The 22,315-nt window shown below is 39.8% G+C and overlaps 1 protein-coding gene across 1 annotated transcript; it reads left to right on the top strand.

The window, feature by feature from the left end:
- Positions 1–1,745: 1,745 nt before the first annotated feature.
- Positions 1,746–22,156, top strand: vps35 (VPS35, retromer complex component). Its single transcript, XM_022743461.1, has 17 exons — positions 1,746–1,837; positions 2,912–3,010; positions 3,773–3,869; positions 6,387–6,510; positions 9,085–9,267; positions 9,670–9,889; positions 11,351–11,434; positions 12,515–12,624; positions 13,202–13,298; positions 15,024–15,172; positions 15,725–15,932; positions 16,196–16,351; positions 16,730–16,852; positions 16,947–17,126; positions 18,474–18,713; positions 19,177–19,320; positions 20,559–22,156. The coding sequence occupies exons 1-17, from the start codon at positions 1,835–1,837 to the stop codon at positions 20,736–20,738; spliced, it is 2,397 nt and encodes a 798-aa protein (XP_022599182.1). The 5' UTR covers positions 1,746–1,834; the 3' UTR covers positions 20,739–22,156.
- Positions 22,157–22,315: the final 159 nt, after the last annotated feature.

Here is a 22,315-nt window from a genome sequence, read left to right as displayed (position 1 = left end):
AGGGCTCACCTAACTGGAAATGGATGTCTGTCAGCCATCAGGAACAATAATGTGGCAGATACAGAGGTGGGACAACTCAGGTTGAAAGTATCAGCTGCCCTCGCCAGTGCAAAAGCACCACTTTCCAACCTTAGTATCCAAGAAAGGAAGGCGCTGGCATCACGACAAAGACACGGGATCATCACCGTCTTGTTGGCTGATAAAAGAAAATGCATAGTGGTGCTAAAGACAGCTGATTACAGAGCCAAAGTGACCAGTCAAAAAACACATTTAATTTAGACATTAGTTGTGTTAATTTGCTAAAGTGATGTCATTAATTTAACATTAACTTTACTATTGGTCAACGATTAGCTTAGCTAACAATAACGAACGCTACCTAGGTAGCTTTTATGAACAACAAAGGTAAATGCTTTGCAAAGATGAAACTTAAACTATACAGTTATGACAGAAGCCAGGAACAAAGGAAAGGACCAGATTTACACAGATTAAAGCTGAATGAGTGACATTATTAAATAAATAAAACAGGTTTACAGTCAGCCAGGTGGATAAGATGGCAGGCAGGAATCCAGGAACACAGGCAACAGGAAAATACATACTGAGAAATCTAAGGACCACAACCAGAAACAAAACAGATCCACACAGGCAGCAAATCCACTGGGAAACACGAGGGGACACACACACTGACAAAGTGTGAGGGAAACACAGACACTACACAAGGAATGCAAGGTTAATTGGGAACAGGTGACACTAATTGGGGCAAGGCAGGCAATCAGAAACGCAGGAAACAAGAAGGGCAGGAAGTAAAACAACCAGACAGATACACAATGTAAGTAATTACAAAGTAAAACTGGAAATAATAAGAGGAAATTTTGTTATGAGACAATTAATTTTTAATAATTAGGCCTACCATAATAACATAATTCCACCTTATCAGCAACCAAGCAGTCAGTTTATTTAAATATTTTGGTTTTGCCTGCATACAAAACAACTCTGGAGTAAATTGTCCTGCTTTTATTGTTGATCATATCTACCTTCTTTTTACTTTACTTTGGAAAAATATGTTGTGTGTTTGGTTTCATTGATTATGACAAGAATCTCAGCTCTCAATGTTATGTGATTAATTTTTAATCATAACTTTTTAGAGCTGTAGAGTGTAAACCTCAAACAATATATTTCTTCAGTAGCCTATCTGAATGTTCAAACTATTAAATGCCATTAAAACTTATAACTCTTTCAAGCTTAACAAAATGTGCATTTATTATTATTACTATTATTATCATTATTATTATTACTTTAAAAAAAAAATCTGTTAGTCACTTGTTCGATGTTTATTCACTGTTGTATACTTGTTAAATAAAGTTCTCGAGAGTTAAAAAAAAAAAAAAAAAAAAAAAACGAGGGTTGTATTCACGTCTCTTCACAACCAGGAGTTTATAACGTTCCCGTTCGTGTTTGTATAGAAATAAAATATACAGCACCACCATAAATGTTATTACACTCTTTACACCTACTGTGAAAACGTACATAAGAAACTCTTATTACCTTTTGTTGGACATTCATTTTTTATCTGTGGCAGTTTGTTCTGATGTTGTGGTATTTGACTCTCGGAGCTGCTGAACTGAGCTCTGTCTTTTCCATTGTTTGAATTTAATAGTTAAATAAAGGTGAAATAACTTTATTTTGTCCAAGTAACCGACATCCTGCAGTTGATGGGTCACTGGCCACGCCTGTCCTCTGATGTGGTGGTGGCTGAGAGCGGACCGTGAAGGCACCGTTAATGTGAGTCACATGACAGGCCAGCCTCTCCGACTGATCTGATACACATCTAATAATCATGGTAAGCATTTCTCTAAATACATTATTATTCTGTGCATCCGCATGTTTCCTTCGGATACCAACCTGTGCTCAGCTTCGGTCAGTGCAACGACCAGTTTCCACTGTTAAACTGACCTAAAATCAGACTTGTGTGTGAGTGGTACTATGGCCTAACGTCTGACAGCGGTTAGCAAAGCTAACAAGCTACCCACTGACTGCAACGGTGCAGCTAACTGTTTCACTTAAACATTTTCTTTATCCACGTTATCTATACGGCTTTTATCTTACCATATCTTATATTATGTGTTGGGTCAAATTAACCTGTAAGTACAACACTGATATTTCCGGGACAAAACAGGTGACAACAACTAACGCTAGCTGTTGTTTAGCATGCTCTTCCGCTTTGCTGTGTCATTTATTTTACTGTTGCTAAATGTTATGGCCTGACTTCGTTTCAGCATAAACATGTATTAATTGTATCTGGTTAGCAGCAGTGCTATGACCTACCTCCTAAAAGGCCAGAACACATACATTTCATACGTTTTCGTACGTGTACATGTAAGAATACATGTCGCTCAGACCCTGCGCTAAGCGCAAACATATGAGTTACTATGGCTTCTTCCCAGACTGGTAGAAACTGATGTACTTGCGAAGTTCGAGGACTAATTCTGGGCAGCCGGGGTTCCGGAAGCCGATGTCCTATTTAAACAGGACATGGTCACTGACAGCTCCTGCAGTTGAAGGCTTTGGATGAGATGAAACTTTGCGTCTATAAACATGAACAAATAAATTCATTAAACCTTTGACAAGTATTGCACGTCTCCATTGCATTAAACTCAGCAAGTTTGCATCAAGCTTAATCTGAAGCTATTTTTATTCCTCCATGAAAAGCACTAGATAATGTTGATAAAGTCCTGCTATGATTTTGTTGTCTGTAAATCGGTCCAGTCAAGTGGGGCAAAGTCAACTGCAAATACAGCAATTTCCAGTTCAAAACATTACATAGCATTGCATCTCAGTGAAATGCTGGCTGATGATTTTCTTGATTTACATCAAGCAAAGATCCAAATAACTTTGTTTCCGTCAACTGCTACAGCCGACCACACAGCAGTCTCCCCAGGATGAACAGGAGAAGCTTCTCGATGAAGCTGTACAGGCTGTCAAGGTCCAGTCTTTCCAGATGAAGAGATGTCTGGTAGGTTGACTTCCGTCAATATGATCGTGATAATTGTTTAAATCACTGGTTCTCAGCCCTGTTTTGCATATTGCACCTCTTGTAAAGAGCCAACCTTAGGGATCTCTTTGCTGGGGGGAAACTTCTGGCATTTCCAGCACACAGTTTGAATTTCAATTATTGGATTTCTTTAGGGAAATGGATTTCTCGTCATGTGTTAAAGAGGCATTATTGTCTTTACCCAGCAAATCTGTCATTCAGCCCAATGGAAAACAAGCTGAGGAGGTCAGCCAGTTCTGGTCCGGGCTCTTCAGTTAGTTAATTTTTTTAGCCTAGTTCCAGACAAGGGCTGAACAATATGCGAAAAAAAAAAAAAATTATATTGTGATTATTTTGACAGATGTTGAGATAAGCCACGATTTTAGTGGGAATGGTAATTTTTGCTCACTGAAAAACATATAAAAATGATAAAGCTGTGTTGGGTCTGTAACAAACAAAACATGTTCTCTTACATCTGGACAACATGATTTGTAGGCCAGGGTGAATCTGTAGCACCACAATGCTTCATTTATAATGGTATGTTGTGACACATTTATCATTAGTACCAGCATTTTCAAAATGTTCAATATTTAGCTGAAGGTTCAGAGATGAGGGGTTGCATTTAAACCTGTTTGTAACTTGTTATACATGTGACATAACTGGTATTAATTATTTTTTGAAATGTTGAGAATGTTTTGGTTGTGAAGATTTAGTATGGTAAAAGCTGTGTTGTGTGGTCTGTAGGACAAGAACAAGCTGATGGATGCCCTGAAGCATGCCTCTAACATGCTGGGTGAGCTGAGGACCTCCATGCTCTCTCCAAAGAGCTACTATGAGCTCTGTATCCTTTTTTTGCTCATTTTTTTGCTCATTTGCTACTGACTGTTTGCTACAATAGAAAGTAAAATTTTGCGTTAAATGTTATCTGAACACATTAGCCCGTCTAATAGCTTGTGCAGGTCTGTCTCTAGACATTCTAAATTCCAGACTAGACCCAATGCAATATGATGGACAACCTGGCACAGCATTAAAGAAACAGCAGCTTATGTCAGCCATATTTAGAGAAAAAAAAAAAAAAAACAAGGCAGTCAATTTCTCACTCCACATTTCTCTGTTGTTGCCCATGTGAGCACCATGTGAATCCACCAGCAGCACTGTGGAGTCCCCAAGTACTGCCTGCTCTGAAAAAATTGTGGTTCCATGAAAGGAGGGTGCAAGTCCTATCCAAGCTCCGTATCAAATGTTTGGTTCCAGAGCCATTGTTGTGTGTCAAGGTGAATCTATCTATAGTCTGTGTCAGTGTGTCAGTCACTGCTCTTGTACCAGCTGAGGCTCTCTTCCCACTACAGACTGAACAGCCCACGTACCAAACCTAACCCTAACTAGTTTCTGTTAAAAACACAGGTAAGACAGACCAAAGCCTCTGCTTGTCCTCACCATCCTGTTGGCAATGTACTGAATCCTCATGGCTGCCAGCCTACACCTCAGACTGAGCCCAGCTGGTGCTGGCCCACCCATCAGACGCTAACTGTGACTTCCCCACCTTGGCTCAGCTCCAGAGGGTGGCCGTTATTCAAGGCTATGTGATTCTTTCCCTTCCTAGCTTTATAATGGGTCATTCACATATATGGACTCAAAGGCTGGAGTAGCCAGCTGTTCATTGTGAATGACACCAGGGGTCAGATGCATAAAACAATGTGTAGAGTCAAGACAAAAACACATACATATTCTTTTGGTTGTCTTATAAAGACATGCGTACGCATGGTTATAAATATCACTCATTGAGAAATGTGCATGAACCTCATTTCCACTTCCGTAGTTAGCTATAGATGGATTAAGACACTCCCTTACTCAGTCACTCTTGCATTGAAAAACACTGTTTGTGCCACAAGTTTTCAGAGACAGAGAAGAAAGATGAGGAAGAAGAACAATTTCACTGATTTGTGAAACTGAGGTTAAAACATGCATCAGTTTACTTTAGTACAATCACTCCAATTGTAAAGTTTACTCTGAACTTCATTTATTGGAACTAGAGAGTCTTAATGAGGCTCCAGACAGGCTCTAAAACTGATTAGTAAATATTGAAATAGTATGAAACAGTTACAGGATGACTCACAATAAATGATAATGTTATTAACTGATGCTGAAGGAAACATTGACCACAAAACACGATTATTTCTGTTTATGATTGTAAAATTGCTATTGCTGTGTATACGGCAAAACTTATAATGATGATAATGAATGAAGCTCTGTGAAGTTGGTTATTTTATTTTATGTTAAATTAAGTATCTCAGCTTATTTTGTATTTTCACTTCCCTGTATCTAACTTGGATCGTTTCACATGGGCAAAGGAATGTGTTAGGTTCTGCACATTCTGTGTTTATGAATATCAATTTATGTGCAGGACATGGGGTACACATGGTTTTCATGTGTACGCATCATTTATGGATCTGGCCTCTGGTCATTGCAGCTTGTAGCCTCTGCTGAACCACAGTGCAAAGCTGACAAAGGCTCAGCATTACAATAATGTCTTCAGACACAATGCTGGCCACAACCAGGTGAGAACCAGTTGTGTTCTTTTAATATCTGTAGAACAGGAAGCATAGAGTTCTTTACTACCTGCTGCCAGCATAGATGCAAGACGCTAACCAGACTTACCAGCTTGCATGGCATTGTTGTATTTAAGCGAAAAGCTACTTGGGAAACACACTTTACAATAAGCAATAAAGAAATGCATGTGCTGTGGTGGTTACGCCAGAACTGACCAGTCAGAGCAGAGTATGTAAATTCAGCTCTCGTACAGTCCCACCGCCATGAGAAGCCAAAGACTCTTCTTGAATCACTGTTTCTACACAGGAGGAAGTGTGAGCAGTATTTTAGCAGAGCAGCAGCACCTTCGGTTGTCTGTGTCTTTGCAGGATGCATTCAGGCACAGTATTGCAGGCGCATATTGGCAGCGTTCAGAGCACAATATGCAATCGTTGTTGTTCATGTCAAATGGAAGCTTGAAAAATACGCTTCAGGCCAGTTTTACGAGCAGTAGTCTGAGTGAAATGTGAGACATTACGCAGCCTGTGTCGACAGCTGGATCAAAGAAAATAGAGTGTGTGTTACAGAAATGTTACTTGGTCCTTGTCAGATTTCTGTCCTGACATTTTTGGAGAGCCAGTATGTTTTACATATGTATTTATATGATTGTGTGTTGGGCTCCATGTGCTGCCAGACAACTTGGGTGACCTATGCTGCACTGAAGACTGAAGCTGAAGTTGACATGATGCGCTTGACATGCTGCAAGCAATGATGATTGCATGTGGATAAGTCATAGTGGGTTTGCGCTGGTCCCTAACAGTCTTCTCAGACATGGCCATCTCTGACGAACTCCACTACCTGGAGGTCTATCTGACTGATGAGTTTGCTAAGGGACGCAAGGTGGCAGATCTCTATGAGCTGGTCCAGTATGCAGGGAACATCATCCCCAGACTGTGAGTATCACCTTCACTGAACCTCCACATATTCAGACCCTTTTTTTAATCTGAAGTGTTTTTCTTTCACTACATTTTAATGTAAGACATTGCAGGTTGTGTTCTGACAGTGACTTTTTTCTGGATCTGACATGAAACAGTGATTATGAGGGTTAAGTGCTGACTTTACACATTCATTTACTTTGGTGGCAGCTGGTGATTATTTACCTGGATGGGGCTACAGGCACTGTCTGCTTCTGCTAACTCATTAAGAACAAACTCAAACAGTTAAATCATAAAAGCAAACACACTCTATTCAAAAGTTCAGCTTGGCTACTTAATCTGTCTCTTTTCTCACCAAACAAAAGGATCCTCTAGAAAACAAAGGAAAGCTTGGACCTGAAACATTTTATTCCAACATTTAAATTTAAACATTTAAATTCAAATTAAATGCAGAATATACATTAATTCCCACTTCACATAAACATAATAATAAGTAAAATATTTTTGGGATGTATTATTGGCTTCAAACAATTAAATCAAACACTACAGTAGCACAACATAACTGTCTGATTTTTTTTTTTTTACATCAACATTCAAACATTCAACATGTTAAAGAAAATTCCTGGATCTGCCCCTTTACCCGGATCAGCACCAAAACTTAATGGATTGTTCCCTGGCACATCCCTCCACCAAGTTTGGTGCAGATTAGTTAACGACTTTTTGTGTAATACTGCTGACTAACAAATAAACCACCAAACAAACAGACAGACAGACAAGGGTCAAAGCATAACATCTGTGGTGGGTGAATAAAATCAAAGGGCCACTGATGCAGCATGGGGGATGTGGTTTACACAATCAACTGTCAAAACAAAACCATTGTGGTTTTGGATTTATTTTCCCAAACAAACAAGCACAACAGTAGTGACAGTAACTGGCTGCACAGATCCACAACTTAACACAAACACATGCTGGAGTCTGAGGTTTTATGAATGAAAGGCGCTTAGTTGTGTGTAAAGTAGTGTGTGCTCAAAAGGCAGAATTCCAATATATGAGTTATGAGTTCAAACTTGTCATGAATTACTCATTTACTGACTTAATTCTGATATTTTGCCATTTTCCAATATAGCTATTAACACATACCAGTTTCTGGTGAGAAGTTTGAGCGTATTCTCTCAAAATCCAGTTTAAATAAAGCAAATTTTTAAATTGGTCTACACTCAGAACAAATTAATAGATATAGAGAAACTAATTAACACATTAATAAATAGCTCCTACGCATATAAACTCTTAAAACAGTTGTCACAGCATCTCCTGTCATCTTCTTTTCTTCTCTCTTCTCTTCTTCTTCTTCTCTGTAGAACTAAATCAACTTCTCTCATGTAAAATATCAAATGTCCTCTGGACATTTTACATCTGACCAGACTGTGCCCCTCAGCAGAAATAATTATACCGTATTGGAGCGCCCTCTAGTGACACAATTGTGGAAAAAACATTGGGCCTCATTCACCAATATCTTCTTAAGTATTTTCTTAAATTCTTTATGAAGTTGTTCTTAAGAAAGTCCTTAAGAAAACTCTACATCAGATTCATGAACGTGTTCTTAAACCGCAGAATTGTGCGTACCTGTGTTCTTAGATTGAAAAATGCCAATCTCCTCGTAAATTGAAAGCGTGTGCCAGTTGGCCCTAATTAGCATAGGTAAACGCCAGAAAATGCCCTTAAAAGGGCGTGAGACTGAAGGGTCGTGTGCAGACACAGACAGAAGTCACAAAGAGTTACCGTAAGGGAAAGTTGAGGAAATGCCAAAATGAAAATCTAAAGACGGAGCGCCGGAATCAAAACGCAAAAGGAACTTTAGTAGTTCTGAAGTGGAGGTACTGCTGCAGGAAGTGAGCCGCAAACGAGCGGTTAAGTGTTAATGTAGTGTTCATTTATTTTAAAGGACCATAATGCTTTGTAAAATAACAAAAGCAAATTAAAAAAAAATATTAAACATGACAAAAATATTATTGTACTTTAAATAATATAATCTTATATACCTGTAGAACTAAAGAAAACCCAATAACCACTTATTTTGCTCAAACATGTCAGTACTTAAATGTGTATAAGAGTACTCTTGAGTGTGCATAGATTCTGTTCTTACCTAAGAACAAATCCCAAATAAGCAAACATTGGTGAATGTCAGAATCTTCGTAAAAAGTGCATAAGCGGGTTTTAAGAAGATATTTCTTCTTAAGAATGGTTGGTGAATGAGGCCTGTTAACTGGACCTGTGAAAAACATGTGGATACTATGCAGTAATGAAAATTGTTCTTTATTTATGATGAAATCTGTCACTATCAAATAAGGAAATCATTTAGTTTCTCCTCATTTCTCTTGTTTTAACTGAAATTAAATTCAAACAAAGTGATCAGGTTTGAAACCAGTGATGTAACAAAATAAAACCAAATAAATAGGTGAAAGTGATGTCTGTGGATGTGTATGTTGAGATGTCATAAATAGAGGTCAGGCTTCGTACAAATGTTTGCTTGTTGTTTTCATTAATGTACATATTATCAGATTAAGACTCTTTGCTCTGCCTCTCTCTCCCCAGCTATCTGTTAATCACAGTGGGTGTGGTGTACGTTCGCTCCTTCCCCCAGTCTCGTAAGGACATTCTCAAGGACCTGGTGGAGATGTGTCGTGGTGTCCAGCACCCACTCAGAGGCCTCTTCCTCAGAAACTACCTGTTGCAGTGCACCCGCAACATCCTGCCCGATGATGGAGAGCAGTCAGAGTAAGCAAGTTAAGCTTTTTCTCTCTCTATCTTTCATCCACTGTTCTTCCCCAGAGCATGGAACTTAAGCTGTGTCTGTGGGGCTGCATCCTTCAAGGGCTGCAGGTGAAGACCAGTTACGTCACAGCATTGTGGCTGTCCCATTTCAAAGGCTTCTTCAAATGCAGCCGAGAAATGCGTAATTCATTAGTATGCATGTACTGCGATGGACACAAAGACCATGCCTTCCCTTTGGCCACAAGGAAGTTCTGAAAAACCATCAGATGACTCAGAAAGGGAAAACAGGGCTTGCAGCATTTCAACAATTCTGCACACTCGTGTTTGTGAACATATAAGCTACAATGTGTCTTTGAATGTTTTGACATGTTTCCTTGTTCTAAACTTTAAGTGTTTACTCCACAGGGGATCAGAGGAGATGACCGGTGATATCAATGACTCCATCGACTTTGTCCTGCTGAACTTTGCGGAAATGAACAAGTTATGGGTTCGAATGCAGCATCAGGGTCACAGCCGAGACAGAGAGAAGAGAGAGAAGGAACGACAAGAACTCAGGATTTTGGTCGGCACCAACCTTGTTCGCCTCAGCCAACTGGAGGGTGTCAATGTGGACAAGTACAAACAGGTGTGTAACATGTAATTAACCAGTTTGAATTTGGAAGGTGAAAACGATTATAATTGTAACGGAATATGAACTATGGCGAAGAGGATCAAAATCAAATGTGACGTTACCAGGAGATTGTAACAGCCTGAGCTGATTTAGAACTATTATTTTGATAGGTTTAATAGACTTATTACTGAATATTACAAAAGCAAGTGACCACATTGTGAGATTTTAGCCTGTTACTAAATGAGTAATTTGTCCCTTTGTCCAAATAGCTGAGAGGGTTTTTCCTGCAGTCACTCTATTCTTACATCTGAAATATTGTTCTTGTGGTTGAAAGGAGAAACTTCCCTCACAAAGGTGTGTGATTGGGAAGGGCGGGTAAGTGTTAACTGCCTGCTATTGGACAGAGGAGATACTTTGGCTTTACTTGACAGATAGGTTTCTGAACAGAATTCTCTGCATGAACCACTCAGTGGGAATCACTGATCTGACACCAAAGCCGCTCAATAATTAAGCACAATTGTCCAAAAAAAGCAGCTCATGAGCCATGATACATAATACTGCACATGTCCACATCAATCATGCTATACATTCTTGACATGAGATACAGTCAGATGCTGCTCTGACCAGAGCAGCGCTGAGCATTTAAACGGGACATACAATTACTCAGACCCATTCACTTATTGCACTTTCTTGTGTTTAGATGGATAAAACTGTTTTTGGCCCATCAATCTACACTTATTAAAACTTAAAGATTTAAGTATTAATTAAGGTATTCACACATTTAATTTCCCGAGGACATGGCAGTGTTGTGATCTAATTTTCTTCCTGTCCAAAGTTTTCCTTGCTAGATTATATATCATTATTGGATTGTTGTCAGACTGCTTGGGACCAAAAAGCACAGTAAGTTAAATGTGAAAAGATCATGGAAGGCATAAAACTATTTAGAGCATAAAATGATCTCTAAATGAGCAACCTTGCTCACTATTTTAACATGTTTCTCAAATTTAAGCTGATAATCTAACACACGACCAAGATATTTTACCTCCTAAACTTAATCTTTAAGTTTAACAGGCTAACTGTTGACGAAGGCAAACTGACACCTTTTTAATAATGTTGAGTGTAATACATGAATTTTTAAACCATGCTGCCACGAGCAGTAGCTGTTGTAACAGCTGAGTAAAAATTGGTAAAAAAGTTGAACTGGATACACATACGACTGCATCGTCTGCATATATGTCAATCCCTGCACTAAGACATGATTCTGGTCAGTTATTTATATATAAACCGAAGAGAAGTGGGCAAACAAGTCGAACTATATCATTTTTCATTATTCTGATTCTGGGGGTTGGAGCTTTTCCTCCTTTATTGTCATATTTGCTGTATTTGACATCTTGGCACATAATGTACAGTCTGTCTGGGTAATTCGACATCTGTCTGTTAAAACAGTTTTTCTTCTTTGTTTGTTTCTTTTCACAGATTGTTCTTGCTGGAGTGCTGGAGCAGGTTGTGAACTGCAGAGACTCGTTGGCTCAAGAGTATCTCATGGAGTGCATAATTCAGGTACATACCGGCGATGCCTTGATTCAGTCTGTGTCGGTGCCACTACTGACCTCATTGAACTGATTTGTTATTGGCCATGACATGGACTTGACCGATCCAGATCAAATTAAGTTTCTTTGTTAAAGTGGCAGCCTGGAAGATTTTCATTGAGATAAATATCACTATCTTCTGCCGAATGAAGTAACAATGATTGAGCCTATGGCGCACTGATGAAAGTATACTGGGCATGTTCTGCTGTAACAAGTTGCTGCTAATACAAACTGAACCAGGACTGAAATCTTTGAGATTTCCACTTTAATTTTAAAGCATTCACTGTTTCTGCTATCATTTCGATGCAAGTGAGTGCATTTTTAATCTAAATATGACACTGTGTTTCCTATATGTTTTTATATTTGAGGTAGTGTGTCCCCAAAGAGTCACGGAGTGACAAGTGTAATATGCCCAGTTAGGTGAAGCCAAGACGCTCAGTTACATTGATATCTAATAATGGCAGTGACCAGTTGTGTTAACGATGTTTGTCTGTGACTGACTCACTGAATGAATGTTCCCACTTCCAATCAAAACTATGTCGACTAAAGCCGCGTTTCGACCAAAAAGTACCTGGAACTAAAAGGTTCCTGTTGCCCATTGTTGTCTTCGTTTCCACCCCGTCCTAAAGTCCTGGGAAGATTATGCAAATCAGTAGGTTGTTCCAGGCATCTCGGAGAACTTGCCACGGTTTTTCTGTGGATTCAGGCTGACTTAGTTGCTGCTGACTTTTCATGTGATCCCATACTGACTTGACTATGTTGAGATGTTGTCTCTGTTATGGTTTAGCCATGTGTTGCAGGACTCCTCGTTGGGACTAGTCACATGCCTCCCTAATTGTGTTGCATGATGATTAAGAATCTAAACATCTAAATTTAGAACTACAGCAAATATAAAAAGTATATTTTGATATTGGTGAACGATAAAATTTAAATATTCATTTGAAGACAAATATTGAGGCCAGCTCTTAAATCCAGTTTCACAGATAAATAGATAATATGAAGTGTAAGCACAGCCCTACATTCATGGACTAAACCAGTCTTGTCTTGTAAGGTTTTTCCAGATGAGTTCCACCTTCAGACGCTGAACCCTTTCCTGCGTTCCTGTGCTGAGCTCCATCAACACGTCAACGTCAAGAACATCATCATTGCCCTCATTGACAGGTGCAGTTTAATTCATTGTTAATCAACAAGGTTAATGGAAATTAATGTAGAAACTCTGTAAATACATCTTTTGCTTTTGTTAAAGCAAAATGAACCAATGTTACGATAACAAATGTGATGAATTGTTTGCATCCTTAAACTACCCAGAAAATTGTGCACTGAGTATTATGATCCAATATAATAGCCATACAATAAATATTAATTTAAAGTGTGTAATGTTCAGTCTTTGTTGAAACTGCATCAACACAAGTATAAGGTGGTCATGGTGGCGGAAAACATAGATTGGGACTTGTTTTTAATTGGAAAAGGGTCACATGAAAGGAGCATGGTGAATCAGGGAAGGATACATCATGGATGGAATGTGGATGTCTTCGTCATTGTACCAAAAGTCCAAAAGTTTCTGCCTAAAACTAAGACTCAAAAGCAACCCTGGAGTTTTCAAACTACAGCAGGTCGAGCAGAGTTTCTAAAAGCCTCAATTTTAAGGGCTTGAAAATTTTGGAGAAATGTGGACGTCAGGTTTAAACATGCATTTTAAAACTAAAACGTATTTGCCAATTTCCGTTTTGTGTTTCAGACTTGCTCTGTTTGCTCATCGAGAAGATGGCCCTGGCATTCCAGCTGAGATCAAACTGTTCGACATTTTCTCTCAACAAGTGGCCACTGTCATTCAGGTAGGTTCTATTAGGTTTACCTGGTCTTTGAGATCATTTCATTAGTATATACACAGTAAAAGTGCTGTTTAAAGTCCCATTCAGGCAGGATTCATTCACCACTTTACTGCTTGCTACTGGCTACTGTTGGGTGTTTTGATAGTTGTTGTCTTTCACTGTGTATTTTCTACACAAGTGTGGGTTTCAGGAGACTCAGTCATGACCACTGTCATTGCGTGATGAATGCAGACTCAGCTCTTTGGAATTCAGTTTTGATTCAGTCATCAGCTGTGTGATATCTGACACTCAGTATGCAGGACTTATACAAAGAGCAACACTGAAGTGTCAGACCTTAAGACCACTTCTCCTGAGTGGGATTTATACCCCTCTGAACTGTGTGTCACATGGTCGGATAGTGTCTGAAACCGCCTCCCCCCACACCTTGCAAATGTTTGATAGGGTTGTCTATGTTGACCATTTTCTTTAACTTCCAGTTAACAGTTTCATTGATGAGCTGTTCCTGCAGGGCCTCATCCTGATAAGGAACAGAACCACAGATAACCTCTCAGTTACCCAGTTAAATGTGTCAGACCACTTCTTCATTCAGCTCACTGTGTCCCTCCCTGAAGTTGATGGTCTCTGTCTGACACAATGTCCACAGCCTCGTGCCCTCTCACTTCTCACCACTCAGATCACCAGTCACTTCCACCCTCTCCCGCCCGATCACATCCTCCTCACTAATGATAAATGATGCTACAGATACAGTCTCCTCCACTCTAAGCTCTTGTCTGGACAATCTCTGCCCTCTGTCCATTAGACCTGCTCAAGCTATTCCATCACAGCCACAGTGATCTGATGTTTTGTTTCCAGAGCTACTAAGAGAAAATGGTGTAAATCTAGAGTTCTTATAGACCTCAGTGGCAAATACTAAATACATGTCAAGTTGAAAACTACAGGCCAGTGTCACTACTGCCATTACTACTAAAGGTCCTCTCTCAAAAATAATCTACTTGATCTAAATCAGTCTGGTGTCAGGAGTGGTCACTCTGCTGAAACTGCACTGCTGTTAGTGATAGAAACTCTGCACTCAGCGAGCAGTGTGTCCCTCCGCTGGTGTGATTATCCACTCACACGGTTTTTCTGATGATATGATTTTCTGATGATGCCCATTTCCATCCAGCCAGTTCTTCTGTTCATCAGAAATCAAGAGTATACTCGCTCCTAAAATGTTACCATTTAATGTATTGTACCAGTTAGCTTAAAGCTAATTTTGCAGTCTATAGTCCCTTGGCACGTCACAATTAAAACATTTACACAGCGGCACAACACCATAAAATAAACTAGAGAAACGCTGTACAGAGGTTAGGTTATGATGTTTGTTTATGGCCAAAACTATTGTATCTAAAATAAGCCCCTGATAGTTTTGTGGATGCGCAAGCAATGAGGGAGAACCAGCTCTAATTTATATATTTATTCATTTATTTTCAGCAGCAGCAGGAGCTTGAAGCATTCTTGTAGCTTGTATCTGAATCTCTGCTGTTTAAAGTTTTGTTTTTCTGTTCCTGTTCTTACTTTGATCAGATATTCATTATTGAACACTTTTTAGCATCACTATTTACAGACACATCACCAGAGGAAACTAACTAGGCTGTTCCTCCTGAGATGTGGTGACTTCAAGTTAAAGTATCAAAAAAACGTAGGTCTGGCCATGTTGATGTATCTACTGTCTGATTCCACCTCCTTCAGTCTCGCCAGGACATGCCATCAGAGGACGTGGTCTCTCTCCAGGTGTCCCTCATCAATTTGGCCATGAAATGCTACCCTGACCGTGTTGACTATGTAGATAAGGTCCTGGAGAGCACTGTGGAGATTTTCAACAAGCTCAACTTGGAACAGTAAGTGCTCATACTCGTGACACATTGGAGTTTAAGGGATACAGTATATGATGAAATATTATTGGTGGGTTCAAGAGAGTGAGTCCAGCAATAATTAAGATTTGACCATTATTTAACGTTTTACATTTTTTTGTGTCAGCTGTTAGCTGTCAGGCCTAAGACATGTCAGATAGTGAGTTTACGGTTTGTAAGTTTGCAGTAATTTTAAAACATAAGAAAGTTGACATTTTTGTTACAACACTACAAATGAGACAAGATACAAATTCAGTCTTTGTTCAGCTTAGAAAAATAAAACCTGTCTTGGGAACAATGAGCAAAATTAGAGACGTATATTCATACTATACAGAGAACTAAAAACAGAAATGGAGAGAGGAGAGTTAAAAGAGAGGAGGGAGAGTATTGTTGTTTGAATTAGCGAGACAATGGACAGTGATCAGAAACATCATGTAGAATCGTTACTCCAATATAAACCTTATCTCTAATATGATCACAGACAGGATAGAATGTGTACTTACTGTGTCACACTTTGACTTGCTCTTTTCACTCCTGTAGCATAGCGACCAGCAGCGCGGTGTCAAAGGAACTCACCCGACTGTTGAAGATCCCTGTGGATACCTACAACAACATCCTGACAGTCCTGCAGCTCAAGCACTTCCCTCCACTCTTCGAGTACTTTGACTATGAGTCGCGCAAGAGCATGAGCTGCTACGTGCTGAGCAACACGCTGGACTACAACACCACCATTGTGGCACAGGAACAGGTCGGTTAACCACAAGGATGTCAAGATTTACATGTTTGCTTTTTAACTACACTCAGTTGGTATTGAATGTTGTTCCCTGTTACTCTACACTCAGATAGCAGTTTATTAGAAATAACTAGCTAAAGCTAGCAAAAACAAGATACTAGACCTGTTTCTGACACATTACCTCAGAGTGCATCAGTCTCAGTCAAAAACAGGAAAAACAGTGTAGTACATGAAGTACATCATATTAAAACTCCTCACTCCCTCTCTGGTTTCTCTAGGTGGACGCCATCTTGAATTTGGTAGCCACGCTGATCCAGGACCAGCCAGACCAGCCAGTTGATGATCCTGACCCTGAGGACTTTGCTGAGGAGCAGAGCCTTGTGGGTCGTTTCATCCATCTCCTCCACTCTGAAGATCCTGATCAACAGTACCTTGTAGGTCCTTTCCTCAACTTTGCACATTTATCACATGTACTAGATTAACTGCATTCTATACTGCAACAGCTGTACTTCATATTACTGCTGACTGTTTCAGAAGTTACGCTGTAGTGTTTCCCTTGAAGTGTTTTCCTACCTTGACCAATTCAGACTTGTTGTGTACTGTATGAAAATGAATGGCAATCAGTGGCTGCCTTGAAAGTATGAATATGTGTTTAAAAATCTGAGATTTTACAGCATGTTTCGGTAAATGTTGACAGATTTAAAACCATCACATTTTTCATAGTTCTATAACTTTATCATCCCATAGTATCTCTGCTGTTGTCTGAGTTGTTCATTGACATTATTGATGTTAACATTATGATTTGTGGCCAGATCCTGAACACAGCTCGAAAACACTTTGGTGCCGGTGGAAACCAAAGGATTCGCTACACACTTCCTCCTCTGGTGTTCGCTGCCTACCAGCTGGCCTTCAGATACAAGGAGAACTCCTCATTGGTGAGCAAACATCACTTTTCACCGCAACTCACATGCTGTGTTTGTAGATTTGTCGATCCTGTTATTAACTTATCCCAATTTTCTCTCTCATCAGGATGACAAGTGGGAAAAGAAGTGTCAGAAGATCTTTTCCTTCGCCCACCAGACCATCAGTGCACTTATCAAGGCCGAGCTTGCTGAGCTGCCTCTTCGACTCTTCCTGCAGGGGGCACTGGCTGCAGGCGAGATTGGCTTTGAGAACCACGAGACTGTAGCATACGAGTTCATGTCACAGGTAGAATAAATCTGTCAGTTCTTTGAATCTCCTGTGCTTTCAGGCCTACACCGTGTCTCACACAAGCTATGTAGTGAAAGCAGCTTGTCTTTGATGCAGACCAAATTAACCAAAGTACAGATGTGAAGTGACCCAAGTTAAGATCGTGAATCCTTTGGCCTCCTGCCCTTGCTATCTATGATTGCAAATCTGTTGCTGCTGACCTCATATTCATGTACAAGTCAAGAGTTAAATGTTTATGGATAAGGTTGAAAGCTACAGGTGCTAGAATACATTCAGAAGAACATTACATACAGCAGATGATAAAACAACTATTACATTTCCACATATTGTTTTTTTTTTATTTAGTATATAGATTGAGACATGACAGACAGGCTAACTGAAAATGTATAAGGGAGACATACACTTGTACCTTTTGTATTTTGGCTGCTGCCCAGAGTATGGAGGACACTTCTTAAATTTAAAGAAGCTATTTGTAAGTTTTGCTATTGCTACATAACTAATGTTAACTGTAACAGCTGTTTACTAACCAATCTAGAAGAAACGTTATGAGTTCATCATCAAACTTCATTCCTTACTCACCAACAGCTGTCTCCAGATGTGGAAAGCAACACCAATGTTAACCCTTGTCTCAATCACATCTTTTCTTCTACTGAAGTTAGCACGCTAACCAGCTAGCTCTGGCCCATCTTGTCACATTCCGATAGTGACTCACTACTGCCTCCAGTCTGCTCTGACAGCGTAGCGCAGCTCAGAGGACGTATTATAACCTATTGTCTTGTAAATACAACGATGACTGAAGCTCTTGCCAAGCCACCATCACCTGCTCCCAGCAAGAAACCATGTTTGGTGGCAGAGAAAACTTATAAATAGCTCCTGAATTGCCTTTTCTGCAGCTACAGAGAGAGTGTGAGCTTCAGTTACAAGAAAATGATGCCATAGATGATGAATGGAAATATGTTGAGTCCTTATTGGTCATTGTTATTGGTTATTGGTCATATTGGTCAAAATGCACTGAGAAACAAACGGTTCAAGTGGATTTGCTAACACCTTCAAAAACATTCGGTGCTTTTTTTTATTTTAGCAGAAGTGAATTTATGGTGTTACTTCATAGAAAAGTAGCACTGAGCAACTCAAGTGTAGTTATACTGAAAATAGAACAACTAACCGGGGGTAAACAAAAACTATTAAAAAAAAAATTCCAGAGGCATCATTGTACCTTTGATTTTCAAATATTGTAAATGACCATATCTCGCTCTCCCTCCTGTTCACATCCATTGTCTCATATATACTCTTCTCTCCCTCCTTGCCCACCACACCCACTTCTTGCGGCTCACCTCTCCCCAGGCCTTTTCTCTGTATGAGGACGAGATAAGTGATTCCAAAGCCCAGCTGGCAGCCATCACGCTGATCATTGGAACCTTTGAGCGAATGCGTTGTTTCAGTGAAGAAAACCATGAGCCGCTGAGGACCCAGTGTGCGCTGGCTGCCTCCAAGCTGCTGAAGAAGCCCGACCAGTGCCGAGCCGTCAGTATCTGTGCCCACCTCTTTTGGTCCGGTCGCAGCACTGACAAGAATGGTGAAGAGGTGTGTTGAAATGCAACAAAGTTACTGGGTGGGCTGGAAGCAGAGGCATTATAATAACATAGTTAACATGTCTTTAACCCTAAAATAACCATGTGCAAGTCTTGACAGGACACTGCAAATTGATAATTGTCATATTTTATGGTGAACAAGGTTTGTGTATATGGGGGTGTGTGCTTTCTGCACGTTGGAAGATACTGCTATGCTTGAACAAAAAGACAATGAATATACTGTAGTTTAAAAAAAAAACATGTCTAAAACCCGTGAGGCCACCAGGATGGCCCAAAAATTTCAAATTGGAAAATGCAGTGGTTGTAGAAGAAAATTTGTTTTTTTTTTTTTAGATTTTCCAACAATTGTATAATAATACAAATAAATTTACCAGATCACAGTATTGACACATGTATGTTGCACTTAAATCTGTCTCCACAGCTGTCATTGCTAACTAATGCTGTTGCATGTTTAGATCCGCGATGGTAAGCGGGTGATGGAGTGTCTAAAGAAAGCCTTGAAGATTGCCAACCAGTGCATGGACCCATCACTGCAAGTCCAGCTTTTCATTGAAATCCTCAACAGATACGTCTGCTTCTATGAGAGGGAAAACGATGCGGTAGGAAACCACACATCAGATTTCTACATGGTTAAGACTTCTGTTCCAAGCTGCGCTGTGAGCAACTGTCAGTTTGCTCTTCAGTAACCAGGTTACTGCTGTCACTCTGCAGTAATCTGATTTCTTACATGTAAAGGAGAAACCTGGTCAGGTTACGTCCTCAATACTAGGTTTTCATTTTACAACAGCATTTTAACACAAAAACTATCTCTGTCCAGACGAGCGTTGTAGCTCTGTTTCAGAAACAGTCTCCTTCCATACTAACACACCTGAAAACACATACATACATGACCATTCACGTACACTGGGCATTCTTGAGCCGGTGTAAACAGGAAGTAGATTGTCTACTCTGTTAATTGGTTGCACAAAACACGACGAACAAGGAACAGGAAAGGCAGTTTTAGTGTTAAAATGCAGAATTTAACTGCACAACAGCTGCTAGCAAAAACAACAGTGAGTTACGCTTTTATTTCATTATCCATGTTGCTTTAACCACTGGTAATCGAGGCTGATAAGACCCAATTAGGAAGTGCCAGTGGGTGTCCATGTCATTGTTTCCAAAGGGCTCTGTTTTTGCCCATCCAGGCTACAACACAACCCCGTAGTTTTCAAACTAAAACAGGACCAGCAGTGTTTCTGAAAGTCTCTGTTTTCAGGGCTCGAGAACTCAAGGGTAGTGTGGACGGACGGCAGGAGGAAGCGAAAATGAAAACGTAGTAGTGTGGACGTAGCCTGAGTGTAACTAGTGTAGGGAGAACACCTGATGTCAACAGAGAGAAATGATGTCTTGGTGATCAGGTGCAGGCAAAGACATCATATAGGAAAAGCATCACTGTGGCCATGACCATTAAACATAGAGATGCATCCTTGCATTCATATGATTACATTTAAACTCCTATTAAAACTGAAATTGACATTAAAATTGCTCAGTGGAGTTTTCTTGTGAATAAAGTTATGATTTTGTATATTTATATGTGTTACTCACAGACACTCAGTGCATGTATTCTTGAATGAATTTCCTTCCTCTTAAAACATTTGCAAAGCCATTTTTCAATATTTTAAATCGTATTGTTTATACCTAAATCAGTAGACTTCTTCACAGCCTTTGATGGCTTCAAATGAGAGTGGGCACATAAATACCCCAGAATTATTGTTTTTAACCTCCAAAACACAGACAGATGCTTCCATATAATGTGAATGCAACACCTTAAATTGTCTCTTATCCTCCACCTGTCCAGGTGACTGTCCAGGTATTAAACCAGCTGATCCAAAAGATCAGGGAAGACCTTCCCAACCTGGAGGCGAGTGAGGAGACGGAGCAGATCAACAAACACTTCCACAATACACTGGAGCATCTCCGCCTGCAGAGAGAATCCCCTGAGTCTGAGGGCCCCGCCTATGAGGGCCTGGTACTTTAAAACTATTGCAGGTTGGAAGGATGTGAAGTCCATCCATAGATGTCTCACTATGTTATGAATATAAAACTACACACACTCACAAGGACACACAGAGGCGAGGAATAAAAATAAACATCAAGAAATGCTAAAAGAACTCAGTCCTTCATTTTTTTAATCATTATTATTAATTTGTTTGCATCATTTCCTCCTCACTGTCCCTCTATAGCAGAAGTATTTTCTGCAACAGGTTGGAGATGTTACATTTTAAGAAATGTGTGTCAGCAACAGTGTACTTAGCTTCAATTTGCACTTGTGGCAAGTCTTAGGAATCATTCCTTTATGAATTCATACTTGACCAATTTACCTTTAACCTGCATCACTTTATTGTCAATAGTAGACTTACTAGCTGTGATAGGTGTATACACTGAGTCATCAACCCCTCACTCGTTCACATCTTTCCATACTGAGAAGTGGATATATTAGCTGAGTGTATAAAGGCTACAGAATAACGTAGTGGCGTCACAGCTGTGAAACATATGAGCTAGTTTCCAAACCTGAATAATCAATAACTCTGCTGTTCTCTAGGACGGCTTCGTGGCACGTTTTAAACAGGTTGGGACCAACCACACTGAAGACCACACACATGCAAACTTTGGCCCCACAGGAAAAACTGTGTAACTTGAGTCGATTCATTAAATGATTGTGCGAGTATTGCATGACCCTCAGTTCTTACGCCATCCCAGCTGGGCTGCAAAGAAAATTACAGATAACCCCACAAATCTATGTGGGAAAATTTTCATATTTTTCAAAAGATCCTGTCCTGTCACACCTCAGTAGCTCTTCGTTTTTAATAACATCAGGTTTGTCTTTCCATCTCTGTAGACTCCATGTTGTATGTATTAGTTTATTTCTGGACTTCTCGCACATGGATTGACATGTTCAGAACTGCAGCAGCATGTGTTTGCATGCTTTAGTATTCTTGTACCATACGGCCTGGCTTCAATGTCAATTTACTCTATATAGATCCCACCAACTACAGTGTCTGACTTTTGTTGATCAATGAAATCCTGTTGCTTGGTGACGCTGCCCTTTCAGATGGATCTGTTGTGGAGGGGGGGAGGGGGGGTGCAGCAACTCCTCAGGATTGTAACCTTGACAAGTTGCCATACTGAGTAATGATGTACAAGTTTGTCTGTTAGATTTTGGGATAATTTGCTGCAGCATCTGACTGTCTGCTGATTTCTCTCTTTTTTTAGCTAATGTTGATTTGTTGGAGGCGGTATTCACCACTTCTCTCCCCTTTTGAATCTGTGTGTAAACCCACTTGTAAATCAGATAAAGAAAAAAGCAGATTAAATAGCAATTATCATTGTCATTTACTGAAATAAAATTGAAATTAACAATGAATATTTGCATTTTGTTAATTTTACACACAGCATATGAATATAATAAAATCTTATCATTATTAATACATTGAGTGACTGTCATATATTATCGTCTTATGTTATTATCTCATGTTACTTGAGTTACAGCAGCATCACACTTTGCACACTGGTGGTTTTTTCTCTGGCCTGTGGACGTAGTGAGCTGTTGACACA

Source organism: Seriola dumerili, unplaced genomic scaffold, assembly GCF_002260705.1.
Source record: "Seriola dumerili isolate Sdu_G_001 unplaced genomic scaffold, Sdu_1.0 BDQW01000003.1, whole genome shotgun sequence".
In the NCBI taxonomy this organism is placed as follows: Eukaryota; Metazoa; Chordata; class Actinopteri; order Carangiformes; family Carangidae; genus Seriola; species Seriola dumerili.
This window is presented reverse-complemented; position numbering and strand designations above follow the sequence as displayed.